This window comes from Triturus cristatus, chromosome 1_1 (genome assembly GCF_964204655.1).
Source record: "Triturus cristatus chromosome 1_1, aTriCri1.1, whole genome shotgun sequence".
Classification (NCBI taxonomy): Eukaryota; Metazoa; Chordata; class Amphibia; order Caudata; family Salamandridae; genus Triturus; species Triturus cristatus.
Window position 1 is genome coordinate 32,163,965 of NC_140579.1, and position 20,754 is coordinate 32,184,718.

Here is a 20,754-nt window from a genome sequence, read left to right on the forward strand (position 1 = left end):
CTGCCGCCCGTCCTCGAACGCCAGGAACACGCCAGGAACTCCAAGCTTTATTTATAGGTGATGGTGATTTCTTGTGTCCTGGGACGCATTTTCAAAATAAAAAAGTAGGGGAACGGAATCCCTGGAATTGAAGAAGTAGGGGCACGCCGTGCCCTGCCGATCCCGCCCACTTCGACCGCTGGTGACACTTCACCCCGGCTCTACATTTTTCGCCAAGAGAAATATAGCAAGAATTTTTTTCAGAGCAGCAACAAAAATGATTAAAATGTGTGCCAACAAATCGAGGTGGCCCTTTTGAACACAATAGACATAGACGGTTACTTTAGAATGGCCCTTAAGGGGTTCTAGTCATTTACTATTTAAGGCCTCTGCTGCACGGGGCAGGTTATGCTGTGACACAGTGGCATATAACAAATGACAGCATTGTGCGTTTTGTAGCCTTAAAGGTCGTGTTGTGGTGACACAGGCCTATCTGGTAAACCACTTCTTCTGTGATGTGCCAGGCAATATGAGAACGAAGGACATAATTAGTAATGGCATGCTATATGTATTGCAAAACTTTAAAACACTAGTAATTCTAACAGAGTCTCAACCATGTCTGTAATTATTGGTTTGTCAGTAAAGCTGAGAAACGAAGCTGAAATGAGTAAGGAAGGAAAACTGCTGTAAAGCACATACACACCAGCCATGTTTATCTTTGCGTTTCATGCCCCCGGTAGACTGGGTTTAGCCCGATAGGTTTTCCTTCAATTGAATTTTCACTTCCTTTTAAAAAGAAAGCAACAGGCTGCAGAGCGGTTGGTTGGCAGGATTGCCTTGTGCTCATTTATACACTTTGAAGAACAGCCATTGCCAAGCTTTCTGTGTTGTGGGAGCCTCGTGGGACAGGTCATTTGTTATGTAAGTGTGGTGGTTGTTGGATATGTTTGTGCGGTGTAAGAAAGGCAGCCAGGTTTAAATTTGGCTATTTTCTAGAGGCAGCCACTGGAGAAGTTATGTTTGAATAGGCCGGTAGATATTTTGAGCAGACCACAAATTCTGTTGACAGTCTAGCAAGAAACTGTGTTTTTAGTAACTCCAAAAATGTATCTGAGTCTGTCAGAATCCGTTTCAGAGGGCTCAGGGCACGGAGGGGCTACTGGGCCCATGTAGTGTGTAGCGTTGCTTACTTTGCTTGGAGGCATCATTGCGCTGCAGCCAGAGCGAGGGTGTCTCGCTCTCTATGTATTGTTTGAAAATGGTTCCATGATCGGTCTCTGCTATGTGCGTGCCAGGATTCTGTCAATGTTAATCAGTTGGCCGAGATCCTGGTACGCAGCGCGAGCGCTTGGTCGTGGGTGCTTCAATTATTAGAAATAAATCCTTTCAACTTATCTCAGAATTTTCTCGTCTTCATTTTACTTCATTTGGCGATGACCGGATCCACAGTGCCAGCACCCACCCACCAACTCCTCACTTATTTTCAGCGCCTTCATTGCCATTTTCTGCTTCACCGCGTACAGACAATGCGCACGACCGCACCTTCACCTTAGATTTTTCTGGACCTTATGATGTCTTACCCCATAACCTCAAGTTTCTCATCCTGATGGTTGACTACCATTCTAAATGGATTTATCATATGTTCTGTGATTCAGCCAGCACCTCTAATGCTTTCACATTTTTGAAAAATGTTTTTGCTGTGGAAGGTTCGCCATCTATTATTGTAACTGACAGTGGTACCCATTTTGTCTCGAACAAGATGTGTACATCTTTAGCTGAAAACTATGTCACTCATTTTAAAGTTGCTGTGTATTCCCCAGCGTCCAATGGTTTGGTTGAAAGGGTGAACAGATTAATTAAGGATGCCATTCAAGCAGCTCTTTCATCTGGTCAAGACGTTCAAGATTGTGTTGAGGCTAAATTATGGTCTTATAATATTTCTCCTCACTGCACCACAGGAGTTCCTCCTTTTACCCTTTTGAGAGGTAGAAATACCCACACCGATTTGTGTCTCAATTGGTTGCAAAACAAACATGATAAGGGTGGCCCTCGTAACAGAAGTCTTGAGTCTATTGTGTTGCATTAGCAGAATCTTATGAAGTCCTTGCATGATTCAGGTAAATATTTTAATAATATGGAATTGAAAGTCTTTGATTGGGTTCTTATCAAAAATCCCCCAAAAGTTCCCAAGGATTTGTCTCAATTTTCTGCCCCTGTTCAGGTCACCGGTGTAAGTAAAGGTTCAGCACTCCTTGGTAGTAAGGGGTGGTGGAATGAAAGATCGCTTGTGCATCTTTCTGGATCACAGGTCAAGTCTTTACTGAAGTTGTCTAAACACGAGGTTGAACATTGTGGCTGGACTAGTTGGTTGCATGATCCTACTTCTGGTGTTTCACCAACTGTGCGAGAACCTGATACTGGGAGAGTTTTTCCCTCTCAATGTTCACCCTCACACGTCAATCTGCAAGAAAGTCTTGTCTCTAAGACTGTTTCGACTTCTGCCGGTTTTTCCATGCGATCTGCTGATTTGGGTTCTCGCAATAGAAGATTACCCTCCAGGTTCAATGATTATGTTTTGTCATGAATTTGTAACCAGGACTTTTCGATACTCCTTTTGCATTCAATTTCAAGTTATGCTTACCATTGTTTTTGACAAATGTTTTTCTTCTGCTTCATAGTTCTATTTTCCTTTTGTTCTTGGGGGGGGGGGGGGGGTAAAGTTGTAGTGTGTAGCGTTGCTTACTTTGCTTGGAGGCATCATTGAGCTGCAGCCAGCGCGAGGGTGTCTCACTGTCTATGTATTGTTTGAATATGGTTCCACGATCGGGCTCTGCTCTATGCGTGCCAGGATTCTGTTAACGTTAATCAGTTGGCCGAGATCCTGGCACGCAGCGGGAGCGCTCGGTCGTGGGTGCTTCAATTATTGGAAATAAATCCTTTTCACTTATCTCAGTTTTCCCGCCTTCATTTTTCTTCAGCCCAACTCTGTTTTCCCGGGGCCCGACCTACTATGGATCCTGAGCAACTGGGCCAATTACCCCTTCTGCACTTGACTCTGAGCAGTAGCTTTGGATGAGCAGTCTGAGCAGTCAAAGGCTCCTCAGGAGGGCGGCGGGGTAGGGATGTGTAGGTAGAGATTAGTGAACACAAGTCAGAACTCAAAGTGCACTCAGTAATGTCAATAAATCAATCTCCAGTCAAATAATTGTTTTTACCATAGAAAGAAGTGTTTTATTTCTAACTCTGTTCATTCAAAGAAGTGTACGATATTCGGAAACAATAACGCAATCCACTTGAGGCCGGGGCTCTAGTCGTTATCTAGTAAACCCCTTTCCCACACTCTCCCTTGCAGTGTGTACAGGATAATTCTGCTTTCACTGATGGCCGCATCCAGGGAATGCTCACTAGTAGGCCTTACTCAAGAGTCCTCTTTGACTCTCAGGAAATCGTCAAAAGTGTCTACAGTGCCACATCACCTTCAGCAGCTAATCACCCGGGGCACAAATCAAGTCTTGCCCGCTCCAGCAGCACAGAAGCGTTCAGCACTTCAGCGGGTGCCCGTCTGTTGGCCCTTGCAATGCTCTGAACCTGCTCAGCATATTCGGGCAGCTTGTGGTACACGCAGCAGCAGTCGCAGGCTCTCCCCCAAGCAGTGCTGCCTGTCTCAACAGCGATTGGAGGTGCTCTAGGCGTCTGTTGGTGCAATAAGTTCAGCCAGTCCCCACACAGGGGGGAAGGAGTTGATCTTGTACTCCCAAATTGGACGTCAGCGGCGGAATAAAGTCCACTCGGCGTCCTCCTTAATCCACAGGGTCAGTGAGGGGGCAGGTCTTGGTGCTCAGTTTCGACCCGCAGGTCGCAGCTTTAGTTTTCCCTGGTGATGGGGCGAACTTGACAATACTTTGTACCATGTCGCTCCTGGCATATGGGGTTGCTGCAGTAACTCTCCTGTGCCGTAACCTATACCATATAAACACGAAACAACAATAGGTGGCTGCGTCATTTTAACAATTTTACTTCTTTGTGAAGATCCTTTTTACTCAATAAACATGACCTCTGGATATTTTTTTACAAATGCTCATATCACTTTATAATCTTAAATATCTTTTCAAGCAAGAGAGAAATATCAACTTTCTATTATGAAATGTACAACGTTTAAAAAAATCTTTGTGTTCATTGTGACAAACAAATCTTAAAGCATAAACAAATAAAAAACATGGAAAATTCAATATTCAACCAGTCCTACATTTGGGGAGCCAGAGCGATAGATTAACAACAGGGGCTCTTGGTGTACAGTATGGGGGTCCAAGATATCTAATATGGACTTGATGGGATTGTTTTTCTTTTACACTGAAAATTAATTTTTAGTCCTCCATATTGATCCACGTTGTGCAAGGATACCCCATCAGTCGTGGTCTGTGCGTTTCAAACCCTAATTCCTTTACGGGTTCTCCTCAGGACGAGGTCTGGGTAATTTCCGAAATAGGAAACAATTGTGTATTACTTGAAGAGCGGGGAAAAGATTTTTGTGTTGGAAATGTCACTGTTTCTTTAGTTTAGGAAGAGTAAAAATCTTTCCGCCTCAAGGCAGAACCCAAATTTCTTGTTTGCGTGGCTTGGTTCATTAAAGGTTCATTTGTAGAAACAGCAAAGAGTAGAACGATCCTCTTTGTGACCTTTTATGACTTGTATCATTCTTTCTTAAATAAAGATGAATAATAGCCGGCAGCGTCAAAGCACTAAATTCCTCATTTGTGACTTTTTCTGATACTAAATCCGTGTGTCACTGCCAGGGCTCATTCGAATCAGGACGTCAAAACATGTACCATGGCAGCCCCTCCTGGCATACTGGGTTGCCACTAAGGCATACAGAAGTCTTGGCACTTTGTTGGCAATATTACTTCTATGGTCGCTCCCTCTGGCATTCTGGGTCACTTCAAAGAGCCGGTATGGGCTTGGCGGTCCCTGCACAGAACTCAATGCATGGCGCAGCCCACAGTGTCCCTCTCCTGGCTTACAGGGGTCACCGATTCACTCTTGCACACGGGCAAAATAAGCCTTGCAGTTACCATCTGGGATGGGTCAGGCCAAATATCCCTTTCCCATGCAAGATTACAAGCTCACCCTCTCAAGGGACCTACAAAAGGAAAACAGCCTTAACAACCGAGCTGACTCATACCTGCCATTCCACACAAGCAGAACAACGCTTGCCTAAACCACGCATCTGCCTTAACCACGCATATGTGTGGTTATGGCATTCAGCGGTCTAGATGGGCGGGGAGAGGAACACATTGAGTATCTCCTGGCAGAAACCTGGACTTTAACAGACGTGATTAAAAGCCATGGGTGGTGTTAAGTCTAGCTGGGTGGCTGGATGGCGGTGGTGGAGCCTTTGGTTACTTGGGTGGCTGTTGGAGGTGTGCTGAATGCTGTGCGCTCCTCTTGTGTTACATGCGCAGAGCATGGCTGATATGTGCCCTAATGTTGGAGAGGCACAAGTCGCACCGTACTAGTGCCGGCCGCCTCCACGCCTTGCAGCTGTTGTGTCGCGGTTCTAGAGCCTTACCACCTTGCTTGCTTATGCCGGACCCTTGCTCTGGACATGTATTTCCGGAGGGTGGACCTGTGCATGGGGCACTGGGGCGTATGGCAACTGACGGGGATAGGGATAAACCGCCAACTGCAACTGGATCCTATTCATCCCCGAGGAACGTTGGCCAGCAAGTGTTGCTAATGGTGGTCTTGTCTTGCGTTTACTGAGGAGATGACTTGCTGTGTGCTGCGGGCAGGTTGCCCCGGAGCAGTCAAAGCTGCCACTGGTTGCTGCAGACCGTCCCGCGGGCGTGACCGGCAAGTAGATGGCTAACGGACCAAGGGGGTACCAATACGGCGGCCTCTGCTGTCTCCTCCCAGCGTCTGCACTCTGCTTTTTCTGCAATGCTTGTGGGGCGGTGCTGGCTAATGCAATGGGTGGCAGGGGACTCAACCCTGTCGGTCCCAAGGCCCCCGGAGGCGCCACTGACGGACCGGGCGTGGTCGGCAAGTAGATGTCAAGTAGACAGCTGACTGGACCAGGACGGCCCTAACATGCCCCAGCCCGCCCCCCTCCCCCATTCAGTTCTGCATATTCTGCCTCCACGCCGCTCCACAGCCTCTGCAGCTGCCTTCTGGTCTCCACCCGGCATCTGCACACCTCTGCTCTCTCGGTGTTGCTCTGCATGACCCAGAACCAGAAACAATGAAAAGTCACCTTCGAAAGTTCACCATAAAGTTTGTATGCCAGGGATTCATTTCTGAAAGAAAGTTTGGCTACGCAGCCCGCAGCTTGTGCTATTGAAGGTCAGGATGCTTAATACAAAGGCTTCTGTAAACATGGCACCATGTCTCCCGAGCATTTACACACAGAAGGCATCTTGCTCCCAGTGGCTGGTAGACACAATGTCATATTTATAACTGAAAATTACAGTCATTTTTTGAAGCGGGAGAAATTTAAAGTGCAAAAATTTGTTCCATATTATATAATTTTTTGCACTTTAAATTTCTTCCATTTAAAAAAAAGGGTTGCATATGGCGAAGGTATGTCCTGTGCCACAAGTACATATGACAGACTCATTCACCCCATACTCATATATCCCATTTATATACACACATGTTCATACATCTCCAGGTAGTCCAGAACAAGGCGGCTAGACTACTTCTGGGTATTTCGTCCAGGAAGAGTGTTACGGTCCATCTCCACGCACTGCACTGGCTACCGGTTGCAGCCAGAATCAAATTTAAATCTCTAGTTCTGGCTCATCGTGCTCTCCATGGCCAGGGTCCTTTATATCTCCAGAAACGCTTTTCCTATTATGTCCCCACACGGACCTTGCGCTCGGCTTCTTTAGGCCTGGCGCTGATTCCGCGCTACAAACTCCAGACTTGTAGTAGCTTGGCCAGCGGCACATAGAATAATAAAATGGTAAGGTAATGACCATTTTATTATTCTGTGTGTGCCTGCTGCACTCGCAGCAGGTGGGGCGACTCTCCTCGGCATTAACGGCGGTGCCGCCGTTGAATGATTTTCACTGATCATAAGTAGCTCTCACTGCAGAAAAGGTTGGAGACCGGTGCACTAATGTTTAGAAACCTAAAAAACACTGAATTCCACAAGATATACATAATTTACCTAATTATAACTTGCACTGTCATCGATTACACTGTAGATTGCAGATATCATCAGTTATGCAATATGTAAGCTGATAAGCAGTGTATCATATCGGTGCATGGCATGGTGTGGAAATGTGTGAAGCGCAGTGTTAGCAATAAGGTCTGGTCTGACCCACACCCTACATTTTCCTTCTTTCATAAATTCTTTTTTGAGCCAGCGGGATTCCTCAGGAGCCCGGGGGCTGCTCTGGCATGATCACCCAGGGGACCTCACTGGGCCCCGCAGGACTCTTGGTGACAATGTCAAAAACTCTTGTAAATGTACCACAGAAACAGCGCACAGAAACATATATAGATTCATACAATCAGAGATACCTTGGTTTCCAGGGTCCGGCCCCCTCCAGATATACGAGGTATCTGGTTGAGGTCTCGATGATGAAGCTTGCCATGGCGAATCTCAGTTGGTGAGAGTCCTTTTAACACTTTAGGGAGTTCTGCATAGGTGTAAAGAGAGGGATAAGAAAAGCAAAGAAAATGTTCCCGCATGTTGTTTTCAATAGACAGGCTCTGGGAAGGCGAGCGAACCCTGACATTATTTCATTAGAGTGACAGCTTAACTATAACGTCCCTGTAAACTCTATTTCCTAACTAAATAACGTCCCTGTAACCTTTGTTTTTTTTTAGGTAAAAAAAATATATATTATCTACTGGCGGTCGCCAGTAGATAGTTATAGTTAGGACCGAGTTTCCATAGGAAATCTGAAAATTCTATTATGAATAACTTTGGCGCCGGTTGACGAATCCTCGCGAAATTTTCAAAACTAATGGGGCGCTCCACTCAGCTCCTACCCTGAAAGTCTCGGGGTGATTCGTCAAAAAGAGAAAAAAGGGGGGTCCCAAAACGCATTTTCCCCATGCATTTTCCCATAGGACCTTTAGTCGAAGGTACAGCCCGAACGGCTGAACAGAATTACTTGAAATTTGGCAAAGAGGTAGTCCTCAGGTCAGGGATGTGCCTTTTGCATATATGGAGTCAATCTGTTCAGTAGTTCCTGAGAAAATTGCAGTTAAAAGTACATACATATCTATAGGCGCGCACGGTGCGCGCACCTTAACGTGCGCCGAGCGTAATTCTGATTGGTGGTTACATGTCAGTCAATGTTCGAATCGGTCAAAATCAGGAAGTGTCGGCCGCCATTTTGTTTGTTTTGTGTCTGACTGTGAAAAAGAAAGGTGGAGAACGTGAAAAGGGGGCAGGGTAGAGAGTTCCTGACCCCCTAGTCTTTGTCAGGGGGTCCCTGAAGGACCCCGAAGGGTGAAAAAAACATTATATATATATTTTTTTAAATCGCAGGGTGCGCGCACCATTCGCGCACGGTGAAAAACCTTTAAAAAAATATATATATATAAAAAATATAATAAAACATACATAACTTAGCATTTAAAAACCTTACAAATTCACTTAAAAAAACCATAGGTTTCACACACGTTATAGTTAGGAATTAGCATTTAAAAAACCTTGCAAATTCACTTAAAAAGCCATAGGTTTCATACATGTTATAGTTAGCTGGACATTTCACTCATAAAAAATCAATGAAATTCCCCCGTTATAGTTAGTTCAGATAACTATAACTCGCGCGACCGCCACTCTATCATAAGGATGATGTCACAAGGATGATGTCATCAGTGATGTCATGAGTGATGCCACTGACCATGTCATGAGTGATGTAATATGTGACGTCATGAACAGTGGATTGCGGGCGCTCGAGTTATAGTTATCTGAACTAACTATAACGGGGGAATTTCATTGGTTTTTTACGAGTGAAATGTCCAGCTAACTATAACATGTGTGAAACCTATGGTTTTTTAAGTGAATATATATATATATCTCTTTCTGCGTAGGGACTGACCATGGGACATACCAGGTGCCCAGAACCTATGACTAAAGTACTTACAAAGAATAACATTTGGCCCGAAGTCTTTTCAAATATTGTGTATGGTAATTTACATGGGAAATACACTTTTGGAGCCATGACCATACCTCTCATTCACCCATACACATATATCAAATGGGGCAAAGGTTATAGGTGCCAGAGTGTCTTCTGTGGACTGTAGGCAAAGCCACATACATGTGCCAGTGCATACTGTGCCAGTAACATGAGTAAAACACAGTCAGTGTCTTCCATTTGTCCATGCCCGTGCCATTGCATTCTGGTGCTGGATGTAGATCAGCATTTGTAGCACAGAGTCTGGGTTAGGTTGAGAGGCATTGCATTATATCTTCTTGTAAATAAATCCACCTTTATGCTGTATTCTGCTCATTTGTCTGCTCTGGACACCGTATTTATTGATCTTTCCAAGGGTAGCAGCCTGCCGTTCAGGCCTACCAAGGAGTGCTCTGTTTAAAAGAACATATACTTTGGTTTCCAAATTCCTATAGCTGTCACTCTGGTAAGGCAGTTCATGAGCAGGTCTGCAGGCACAAAGAACAGTGGCACAGAGTACAGGTATAGGAAGTTGGAGAGGAGGGTGTATTTTTACAATATCAGTGGGAAGGAGTATACTCTGAGGCATAACAGAAGGAAAAGCCAGGTGAGCTAGTGGATCAGTGTCCTATTGTAGGTCTTGAACAAGGCCTACCTAGGGAGGGGATGGGAAGGAGGGATTGGCGTTTGACACCCACAGTGATGAATTGGAAGGGAGATGACTAGAGTTTGGAGGCTGGGGTGGAATCTGCACAGCTCACATAGGGATTTGCTGTTTTTGTGGATGGAAATCTGGGATAGATTTAATACTACAGATTGAATGTCCAGGAAAAGAAATGCATCTCTTTGCTGCAGTACTGTCAATGGGAAACCTGGGAACTTTATTAAGATTGGTTGGAATTCATTCTCTCAGTGACGTGGCCAAGCAACATGGCTGACAGGACGTGAGCTCTTAAGCAACCGGCCAGCCTGATCCTGCAATCCTACCGAATCCTGCAGGCCGGTAGCAGACACAGACCTGCTTCGGCAGACGCGCACTGGGCACCTGGCGGCCACTATTTTGGGCAGTGGCCTGTGATGACGTCCTAGGGCCACATCCTGAGCTGCGGTGCACCCTGCCTCATGGGCGAGGGCAGAAGGAGGAGGATATCGGCTCCCCAGCTGTGGTGGTCGCTGCCGCATGTCGTCGCACGGTGCAGCATGGGGAGGAGAGCAAGGGTGCTTGCAGCCCCCGGTGGGGTGAGGACTGCCCCAGTTGTGGCACCCGGCGAGTGCTGCGGCTGACATCGAGGTGGCCGGCCCTTGCTTGCGACCTGTGCCGTGGCCGGAGCCCCGGTGAAACTGCGGACGAAGAGCAGGTGGGGCCACTGCGTCAGTGTGTGCTGCGATGTTATTGAAGTGGTCCTGAGGGACCTATGCTAGGGGTGAGAAATTACGGGAGAGACAGAGGGCCATCGAAGAGAGGTGGGGGCGGGGCCCCGTCTGGCCTTCAGATCGGTGAGTCAGCGGAGAGGGATCCGCCAAGCTGGGCAATAAGGGATAGCTGTGAGCCCGAGGAGATGTGGGTGGACCTGCACAGATGACATTGCGACCTAGTGGCTTGTCAGGGGCCCCTGAGGGTTCTGTGGGGGGCCCGCCCTGGGCACAGCAGTGATCCTGGAACCTGGAGGATTCCCACTGAGTCGTAGGAAAGCCACGTTAGCAGGGGACGGACCCGGGTCATGAATAAGCCCCACACAAAGCCTACCATATCGTTCTCATGTGGCCGCCTTCCCAGTTATGGGTAGAGCTGGAGAACTCTGATTCTCTACATGAGCAGTGGAACTGACCTGGAGCGCCTTGTACTTCGGTGCTCCCAGGGGCTTGACCATGGGTGGCTGGATTGAGGGCAGACTGGGTGGTGGTGCACCAATGGCCTTGGCCCCCACCATGGCGCGGGGCGTTAAATGGACCCAGCAGCGCCCTAGCCTTCTTTTGAACATGCCATTGGAATTGTTGGCTGAAACACAGGATGCCCTGGACCTCTGTGACATGGGTAAGGATAAGGCACCGTGTCCCCTCCGCCAACACAATAACTCAATATACCACGATGCAACACCCCCAACAGTGGATAACTAGACAAAAGGGTACCAGCGAAGAGGGGGAAGACAGAGGTGGGGAACCCTCCAGCGTGGACCTGCTGGCAGCCATATAGGGCTCCAGAACGGCCCTGGAACACCAAATAGAAATAGTCTCGGTGGACGTGAATCTACTGAGGGCGGACCTGAGAAAAGTAGTGGACAAGGTGTCCACAGCGGATGGAGACATTGTTGAGCTAAGAGGAGAGGTGTTTTTTATGAAAAGCAGGTGACTTAAATGGCCATGACCATGAGGGCTCTGGAGCGTCGGGTCGAAGATGCGGAGGGTTGGGCCCTGCGCAGCAATATCCGCGTCCTGGGGTTCCCGAAACAAGATGAGGGGAGCTCGTCGGAACAGTGGATCCGTACTCAACTGTGCCCATGGTACCTGCCTGACTTTTTCGTTGTGGAAAGAGCGTTGGTGCCGCCGCACCCCCTGGGGCCCAGCCGTGGACTATTCTATCCAAAACACTTAACTACCGTGACCCCGACTGTAAACTGCATGTAGCATGTGAGCGCTAAAATCTTACCCATGGCAATAGTAAAATCACCATATACCCGAACTACACCAGGCAGGCGAAGGAACTGCTCAGGTCATTTCTGGGAGCCAAGCAGCAGCTGCGGACCTTGCAACTACAGTAGATGCTTTTGTACCCAGCTAAACTGAAGGTTCTGGTGCAAGGAAAAGCACATTTCTTTGAGACGGCGGAGGAGGTGTGGGAGACTTGAGATTCGGGGAGATGCTCCCCTTCCCCATGAACCGCGTAGCCAGAGGTGACGATGGGGCTCTCATGTCCAAGTGGGGGGTTGCAACGAAATGGACAGACCGCAGGGGGGCCTAGCGAGATGCCGCTGGGGTAACAGAGGGTCACCTTTCGAGAGGATGGCACCATGCACCTTGGGACTTTAGAAACACAGGCTTCAGACTCACATTCTCCCTCGTCCATACTGGAGCCTGGAGATGTGCCAGTGACCCTGAGCCCAACAGAAGATGTTGTTCTTGACTCCCTGCCAGCTCCAGCACCGGAAACGGAAGACGACTGAGAGTGGTGCCCAAGACTATACCTGATTGTTTCTTCTTTATTGTTATGATAGTGCAGTGACCATGTGCACTTGTGCTGTAGACCCTGGTTTCAGTGCGTGTGGTAACGCTGCAGAACTGTTTGATGGTCGAATGGTGGTGTGGCTGGGCGGGAGACTTGGGAGGGATGGTGGATGAGAGGAGCAACTGTCGCCTGCATTGTGTACACACTGGAGATTGATGCATTGTTGCCCCTCCGTGGGCTATGGCTGATCACAATGATGGTTTGATCCCGGTCAGGACTCTAGTTCTCCCTGGGGAATTAACCAGTCCCTGTTGGACTGATGGGTAGGCTGTGCACATCCTGGCACGAGCAGGGGGAGGGCACTAACGATTGCACAGTTGCACGTTATTTGTCCATGGGGGGGGGGAGCTGTTAATGTATTGCTGGTTTATTAGATGCAGCTTTTTGCAGCAGCAGCAGCACACAGTGGTTAAGGGTCGGCAACAGGGGATTTATTTGAAACACGCAGTACATGGGGATGGCAACTGAATTTAAACTACTGACCTGGAATGTCCGGGGCCTAGGCACTTGTACCAGGAGGCATAGAGTGCTTACCTTCTTGAAAAGACATCACTTATCTATAGCATGCTGACAGGAGACATCTAGACTGGGTGGCCAAGAAATGACATGGTCAGATGTACCATTCTTCCTATTTGACTTATGCTAGGGGTGTGTTGATATGGGTGGCTCCCGGGATAACTTTCACATTGACATATATGGAGGCGGACGTGAACAGTCGCTATGTGCTGATTAGGGGAACACTAGACGGTTGTGACTACTCCTACGCCCCGTATGCCAATGATCCAGCGTTTTATCAGGTCATGGAAGACTTAATAATACAGGAGTTGGACGTACCCATTCTGTAGATGGGGGTCTTTAACTACATATTGGACTGTCCAGAGGAGAAGACGTTGTAGTGACACACTTAGCTCGTTTTCTATCCGACCATTCCCCAGTTAACTCAGTATTGAAGTGGGGAGGTCCTGTCCAGGTACCGAGGACATGGAGAATGTCTGCTAAAATCCTAGAGGACCCGGTAGGCAGGGAAGCACTGTCTCATGGACTGACGGAATATATGGCATTTAAATGGGAGGGGATGGCTAGTAGGGTCACGGAGTGGGAAGCACTGAATGTGGTGTTGAGGGATGTATGTATGTGACTAATGTGTGGGGTCTGCCGACAGCTCCAGCGGGAGCTCAAAGAGCAGGAGGACACCCTGGGGGCAGCCCAAGCAGAGGAACAGGTGCATTGGACCGCTGATGACAGAGAACTGTCTGCGCAGACTCATCAGCGACATATGGGATAGGCTAGATAAATGCACACTCCGTCAGTACAGAGAACGTTACACAGGAATAGGGACTAGTCTGGGCACCTTTTGGCCTGGATCTTGCGGAGGAACAAGCCCTATCGCTGACTACGTGTCTGCTCACGCCGGAAGCTACAATAGTGTACACCAGAGCAGCCATTCTTGAGGTATTTCGGCCACACTTAAGGAAAGTGCACAAGGCGGACCCTGCTGTCCAAGCAGACCGCTATATACCACTTTTGGAGGGATTACCCCTGGCGCACCTACCCCCGTTGGGTGTGGAGGCAGTGTATGCCCAGTTGTCATTGGAGTAGGTGGGCGCAGCGCTACAGGCGCTCCCTAGGGCGAATGCTCCGGGGAGGGCGGACAGATTCCCGCCAGAGTTCTATCAGGCATTCTCGGCTACGGTGGGGCAGTCCCTACTACAAGAGTACGGGGAGGCACTTGATCGGGCATGAATCTGCAGCGGTAATCTCATATATTACATGAAGCGAAGCATAGAAATGAGCAACTGGCCCTGGTGTTGATAGACCTGGAGAAGTCCTTTGATACTGTGGATTGGGGTTACCAACAGGAAGTGCTGAGAGTGGTGGGCATAGGGCCGTAGTTTCAGAGCTGGGTCAAATTGCTCTTACGGCCCACACGCTAGGATTCGGGTGGACCAGAGTCCCTCAAGAATGTGAATAGGGGAATGCGTCATGGGTGCCCATCTCACCACTGTTATTTGCCCTGGCGATTGAGCCGTTAGCCGTTTGGGTGCGGCGAGAAATTGGTAAGTGGGCCTTTCGTCTAGGTGGAGCCGCATGTTACATTATATGCAGACAAAGCTTTGTTCTGCATAGCTTCACCCTGGATGGCACTACTTAATCTTTTGTGGCTCCTTTATGATTTTGGGCACTTTTCTGGCCTGCATCTAATTCGCCACAAATCCTTAATCTTCCCTGGGCGAACATGGAAAAGTTACCCCATGAATGCTTCCCTTGCCTTAGGTTGTGCTGGGAAACTGGCACATTTTAGCTATCTGGCTGTACAGGTAGCGCTTACAGATGCCCAACTGCTCAACCTAAATGTGGATAGAGTACTCGCTGCATTGTGGAGATCGGTGGCCTTTTAGAACTTGTTGCCGCTCTCACTGATGGGCAGACTGGCACTGTCCAAGATGGTGGTACTCGCACACTGTCTTTATGCTTTGCAGAATCCATTATGCGCTATCCCAAAGATTGTTTGTAAACAACTGAGCTCGGTGTTCACATCTCTGCTCTAGGCGGGTCCCAATAGTAGGGTGGCACTGAGCACCCTGTCTCGACGGTATGAGGAGGTGCGACTGGAGGCGCCAAGGCGGGATTACTAGATTATTACACGACGCATCTGCAACATGCAACCCGGTGGTTTGATGAGGGAGACAACTGGGAGAAGAGACTATTGGTGTGGTCACAGGTGAAGTGGCCTACATAGTAGGTCAAACCTCTTCTGTTTGGCAGTTGTACGTGGAATCAGTCCTGAAACATGGCCCGTTTCATCAGGAACTGCCTGTAGGGATATTGGCGCCAGTGCAACAAATGATGGCACACATGTCATTCCAGGATTGGAGGGACGATGGCTGCAAAGTGATGGCAGACTTATACACTGGTGAGACTTTTAAAACATGATGAGGCATGTGGGAATCTCACACTGGTACTAGGGCACTACTTGCACTACACACGGTTGGTGGAAGCGTTTAAAGTGACATGGGCTGCCTATCCCGTGATCCTGCAGACAACACACACCATAGACCTAATTCGAACCTGTGACGCTGGACGTCGATTGATCTGCTTGCTTTACAAAACGATGAGGTTGGATGCTGCTGGTCTTCCCCCTAGGGCGAGGGAGGCATGGAATGCAGACCTGCAAACACCCATGTAAGATAAGATGTGCACCGCCATTAGTGGGCTGACACATACAGTATCCTGTAAAGCACGTTTTAGGTTGGTGCATTACAATTTTTTGCCCCACACATATATGCCAGCGAAACTTGATCGTATTACACCTTCTCGAACAGATCACTTTCCACAATGTGGGGATAGAGCAGCAGATTTTCTACACTTAGCTTGGAGTTGCCCTAGGATGGATGTATTGTGGACGCAGGTAAGGGCCGATGTACAGAGGGGAATATTCCAAATTGACTGCTCACCGCTACACTGTTTACTGGGTCACATTAAAAAAACTAAAGGATGCAAGATGGTGTACAAGTTAATGCAGCTGCTGTTAGTGTTAGCAAAACGTAGGGTTGCTATAACATGGATGGGGCATAACTCCTCCACAGTAGATGCATGGCACCGCAATGTGAGAGAGTGGACAATGGCAGAAGAACAACATATGAAATTGAGCCGAAGGGATGAGAAATTGGCAGATGACCTCAGGGAATGGAGGGAACTGAGTGGGGTGTTCTTAAATGCAAATCAAGATGAGCCCGATATTAGCGTGAGTGAGCCAGAATGGGAAAATAATCAATGATGGCTGGAGAGGAGAGCCCCAATGTGCTATTGTGATCAGTAAAGTCCTCAACCTAACCAGCCGAGCTCCTCATGAAGGTACTGTGGATTGCAGCCAATACTGTTTGTGTAACTGCTGCAGGATTGTTGAAAATGAAAATAAAGGTGTTAAAAAAAAAAAAAGATTGGCTGGATAACTTGCTGAAAGACCGATGGACTGACTGGTTTATACTTTAAAATACCTTACTTGACCCAGTCTGAGCAGAGAATTTTCTTGGATCTGAAAAGGTGAGAGGTCTTAGCTGCCTGCTGCTCTGATGAAGTCCAACCTGTCTGCTTAAGACCATTGATAAATGTTGCTCCAGAAGTGATGGCACTAGTCTGCTGTTGACTTGCAGGGCTAAAGGTGACTAAGGCCCTGAAATGAATGCTTATGTGTCATTATGAAACTTACCTCCTGAGGCTGAAATGTGTGGAATTTCCTGAGATGGAGGAAGATACAAGAAAGAGTAAGCCAAAGATTCCTCAAAGATACAAGTTTACTTTTCTTGGGTCAGACTATTAAGGACTTGTTGGAGCTCAGTCACAGGACTATTGTATGTACGTATGTATGTGTTATATGTATAGCGCATGCCTTCCCAAAAGGCAGCCGAGAGCTGTACAGTGTCAAAGGCTAGGATGCAGTCATTTAGTGATTGGAAAAATAGTTGATTCTTGATAGCAAAAGTGTATTTCATCACGATGTAGTGTTCTTTAAAGAGATGCATATGCAACTCGTTCCTAAAGTGGAACAGGGATGGGCTAGTATTATTGGATATAGGGATGTTGTCTAAGATCCTTGGTGTATAGCCTAGTGCCTCTTTACTCTATTGCTTAATATCCTAGTCAGTAAAAGTGAGTCAGTGAAAGTGTGTTAGGGAATAAAAAAGGCTGTATGTCACCCCTTGAGTCAAAGTGTGATTTGCCACTGGTGGTTAGTAGTTGATTTTTGTGCGCCATGGAATTTTTCCACCCCTCCTTCAGTTTGTGATGTACCCACTTTGCTCTCATGAGACTGCACAATATTTTTTTACAATCCATGGCTTGCGCAAGTCTGACAAGTCACATTAAGAAATTCTCAATTCTCTCAGCCTGTGAGTGATGGAGTTAGATTCAGAATTCAGACGTGCGACATTTTTAATCTCTCATTTTTGGTTGTTTTCAGAATTATTGAACAGATTTACACCAGACCAGAAAAGTATTTACATTTTGGCCAAGCAATACCATCTGGTTCAAGTTTGGGTTCAAATTGTTTAGAGGTTTTTGGTGTGTCAGTGAGGAAATATGCTTATGGGATTTTAAATGTGAATTACAGGTTTTGGAATGTCTTTACTAGACTCATGAAACCTATCAAACCCATGTGCTTCCGCATCTGTGAAAGGTTTGAGGATGACGTCTCAAATGGATCCAAAAGATATTCGAGGTCAAAAAGGTTGTTCTTATCAACTAACGATTGCAAACAGAACTACCACGGGCTCTATGTTTTTAAAGTGTTTTTGTACCCAAGATAAATTTATGGATGCAAACATTTTGATTGCCTGGCAAAAATTCCTGATTCTGGTTAATGAGAAATGACAGACTTTTCAGTACATGCATTGACGAGTGCTGCAATTTTGCTAGTATGGTGGACTTTTCACAATTGTAAAAGTAGTAGTAGAAGTGTATTAGGTAGTGGGCCTTCTGGGTTTAGTCGACCTGTAAAGGTTCTTCAATGCCCACAGAAACTTAATCTTGTGGGTAATCTCCAACAATTTGCAAGTAGTTTCCAAACATGGAAAAATATACAAATGGACTTCTTTAAGTTTGCTTCCACAATATGAATGGTAAATAATTGCCACCAAAATTAAGAGGGGATATAGAGAAAATGGTATGTGCAGAGGGGAAAATACTTTCTTTGTGGAGAAATAAAAATGTTACATGTGCAAATAGTCACTCGTGTTACATTTCCTATGAGGATTTGAAAACTTGTACACATTCTGCATGTATACATTTTACTCCTGAGACTTTTTGAGAATTTCGAAATAGATATATTCTTCAAATGTAGGAGCAGTCTGGTAGGTGCAAAGTTCGGCACAGATCTGTTATTCCGATTCTGTAATCCCCTAACCGCCTTTAATGATTTTACTGCTGGACAATTCTATCCTGATTCCAGTAACGTTATCCAGCCGCACGGATGCACTTATCATTGAACTAGAGGCTGGTGAAAGCAATCCAGTAGTAAATGTACCTGCCTGGCCATGCGAATATACTAATTGGAAAGTAACAGTAACACAGACTGTACCAAGTCTGAGTATTCTGTGTGACCAACTGTAATAGTACTTTGACCATTCTTAATGCTAAACCCTGTTGACGTGTATCTACTACTTTGTCAAGTGAATCTTTTCTTCACACATTTGGTTACATTAATCTAAGTGACTTATTTATGTAACTTGTAATCATACATTGTTCTTTTTTTTTCTTTCAGTGAATGGAAGCATAACAAAAGCAAAATTACATGTGTAATGAGTTCACAAATTTGAGAGCAGTGATCGCATGGAATCAGCCTAATTCAATAAGGGTTCAAGATAGTTTCTTGGATTAGTTTACTGAAACAGACAAAATGTTTGCTTGAACCGCCAAATAATGTCTGCAGCATTTTCTCCACTGTTGATCGCAGCAGCACAACGTCATCTGGGGACAGGGAAGAAGAAGAAGAAGAATTTCCCTCCATCCATCTCCTTGAACCTTGCCACTGAAATACTAGCTGTAGATTGTGGGTTGAAACCTGCCTTCCTGTATGATTACAGCACAGCTGGGATTGTGCCACTCTGCAACTTCCTTCAGGAACTTCAACTCATTGGTTGGATCAAGCACCACGTACATCTCCTTGACATAGTAGATAACATAATTGTGGTGAATGTGGAGAATGCAGTGTTGAATCTGGAATCTGCTCTGCACAGAAATGCTGTTGCCTTTGTTGATGCTTCGACAGGCCAGACAAGTCCGACGGTCTGTGAACCATGCCATTCCGAGGAGATCAAGGGACACGTTTTTGAACTGTTTAGTCATCTCACCCTATTTAGAAATGGTGAACCTGGAACTGTGTCTATGGGGGCAGTAAACTGCCAAGAATGGAATTTGTGCAGCATATTTGGCGTTCTTTTGGGGTATCCTGCTTCCTACTGGTTTGATACAAGGAAAGGGTTTGAAAATTGCTTAGCCCTCATGCCTCTTCGGGTCTTCAGTGCAGATGGATCATGTTTAAAGAAGAGCGATAGCATGCGATTTCAGCTTTACTCCTTTAGCGTTCCAGAGGTATTGCACCACTGCTTGAGGGAGTATCTAGACTCTTGGACTGAAAACCTGAAGAATGCTTTTTCTAAACAGAATTGTTTTACTAATTTAAGTGTGACCAGTCATTTGACAGTCTTGACAGCCGTAGCTTTGTAAATCACATCCATGTTTTAAAAATTAGTGGTGTGAGCCTTCACCACAGATCTACATACGCCTCTGGCACTGTATCTCGCCATTGCTGGGAATTGTTGTTGGACTATACCAATACCATCCTACTTCGGAAGAATAATTGATACGGGGAATGTATTTCACATTTCTCTCCATTCATGCTTTATTCTTTTTTCTCTATCTTTGGGTGGGAGATCTATGTCTTAATGTGAGCACTTAACTACATTTTGTAATCCAGGGAAAATCACAGTTACAGGAGACCAAAATCCCAGGTTTATTCCTCTCGTGCACACATCTTGTAGACACCCCAGCTTTTAAGGAGATTCCTTCCTGATGTTGTGGCTTTTAGTAACTGAACAGCATTTTAGAAAAGTTACACGATTTAGAGTTTTCTTTTGTAATTATGAATATTCAAAGGGGCTCATTTGATAATCATCTCAATTTTAGTTTACTTTTCAATTTCAGTTGTTTTCGTTACAGAGTGTGTTGTATATTTAATACCTCGGTGCGATATGCCTGTTGCACTTCTCAGGTGTCTTTCAAATGTGTTAATTCCCCAAACTGTGAATAGATAAAAAGTAAACTACAATGCAGCCGTGTGTGTTCAGCAGAACCAAGACTATTGCGAAAGTGTCTAGTGCCAGGACCCTGTGCCGTTTCACCAAGAAGTGATATATTTCTGAACAAGCACAAATCAAGGACACGTACATGGTACAGATGTGCTATTCGGATAGCTTATTACAGACCAGGGAAAATAACGCCAGAGGCTAAATCACCATAGATGTTCGTTGTCCTTTTGAATACACTGCTTGCTGTTAAGCTGGTCTGTTCACTTTTTGCGTTCTACAAATCTGAATTTGCTTCTAAAATGTTTTCAGGTATTCATATTCAAGTGTGCCTTTCTAATATATCTTTATACTTAAACATCTCTTTCTGGTGTCAAGCCTTAGGTCTTTGCAATTAGGTTAATATTTTTGGTGTATCGAGTAATGGCCAGTATTTATCTTTACACAGGAATGTATCCAAAAGCATCTGCAGACTAATGTATAGAATATTTTACCCAGTTAAGACTTTCACGAACTTGCGCAGCATGTCTACAAGGCGAATCTTCTGCATCTATTAGATCTCAAAGGGACTTTTCAGTTGGTCAGTTGCTGAACACATACCTTCTAAGCCAATGGC

General features: G+C 46.1%; 1 protein-coding gene across 1 annotated transcript; it reads left to right on the top strand.

The window, feature by feature from the left end:
- The first annotated feature begins 860 nt into the window (after positions 1 to 860).
- LOC146869244 (UPF0739 protein C1orf74 homolog) lies at positions 861 to 19,560 on the top strand. The gene is made up of 2 exons (XM_085653523.1): positions 861 to 900; positions 18,596 to 19,560. Exon 2 carries the CDS (start codon positions 18,754 to 18,756, stop codon positions 19,558 to 19,560), a length of 807 nt encoding a protein of 268 aa, XP_085509649.1. The 5' UTR covers positions 861 to 900; positions 18,596 to 18,753.
- Positions 19,561 to 20,754: the final 1,194 nt, after the last annotated feature.

Excerpts from the sequence above, each read along its gene's own strand:
- LOC146869244 (XM_085653523.1), top strand. The coding sequence starts at position 18,754 with ATGTCTGCAGCATTTTCTCCACTGTTGATCGCAGCAGCACAACGTCAT.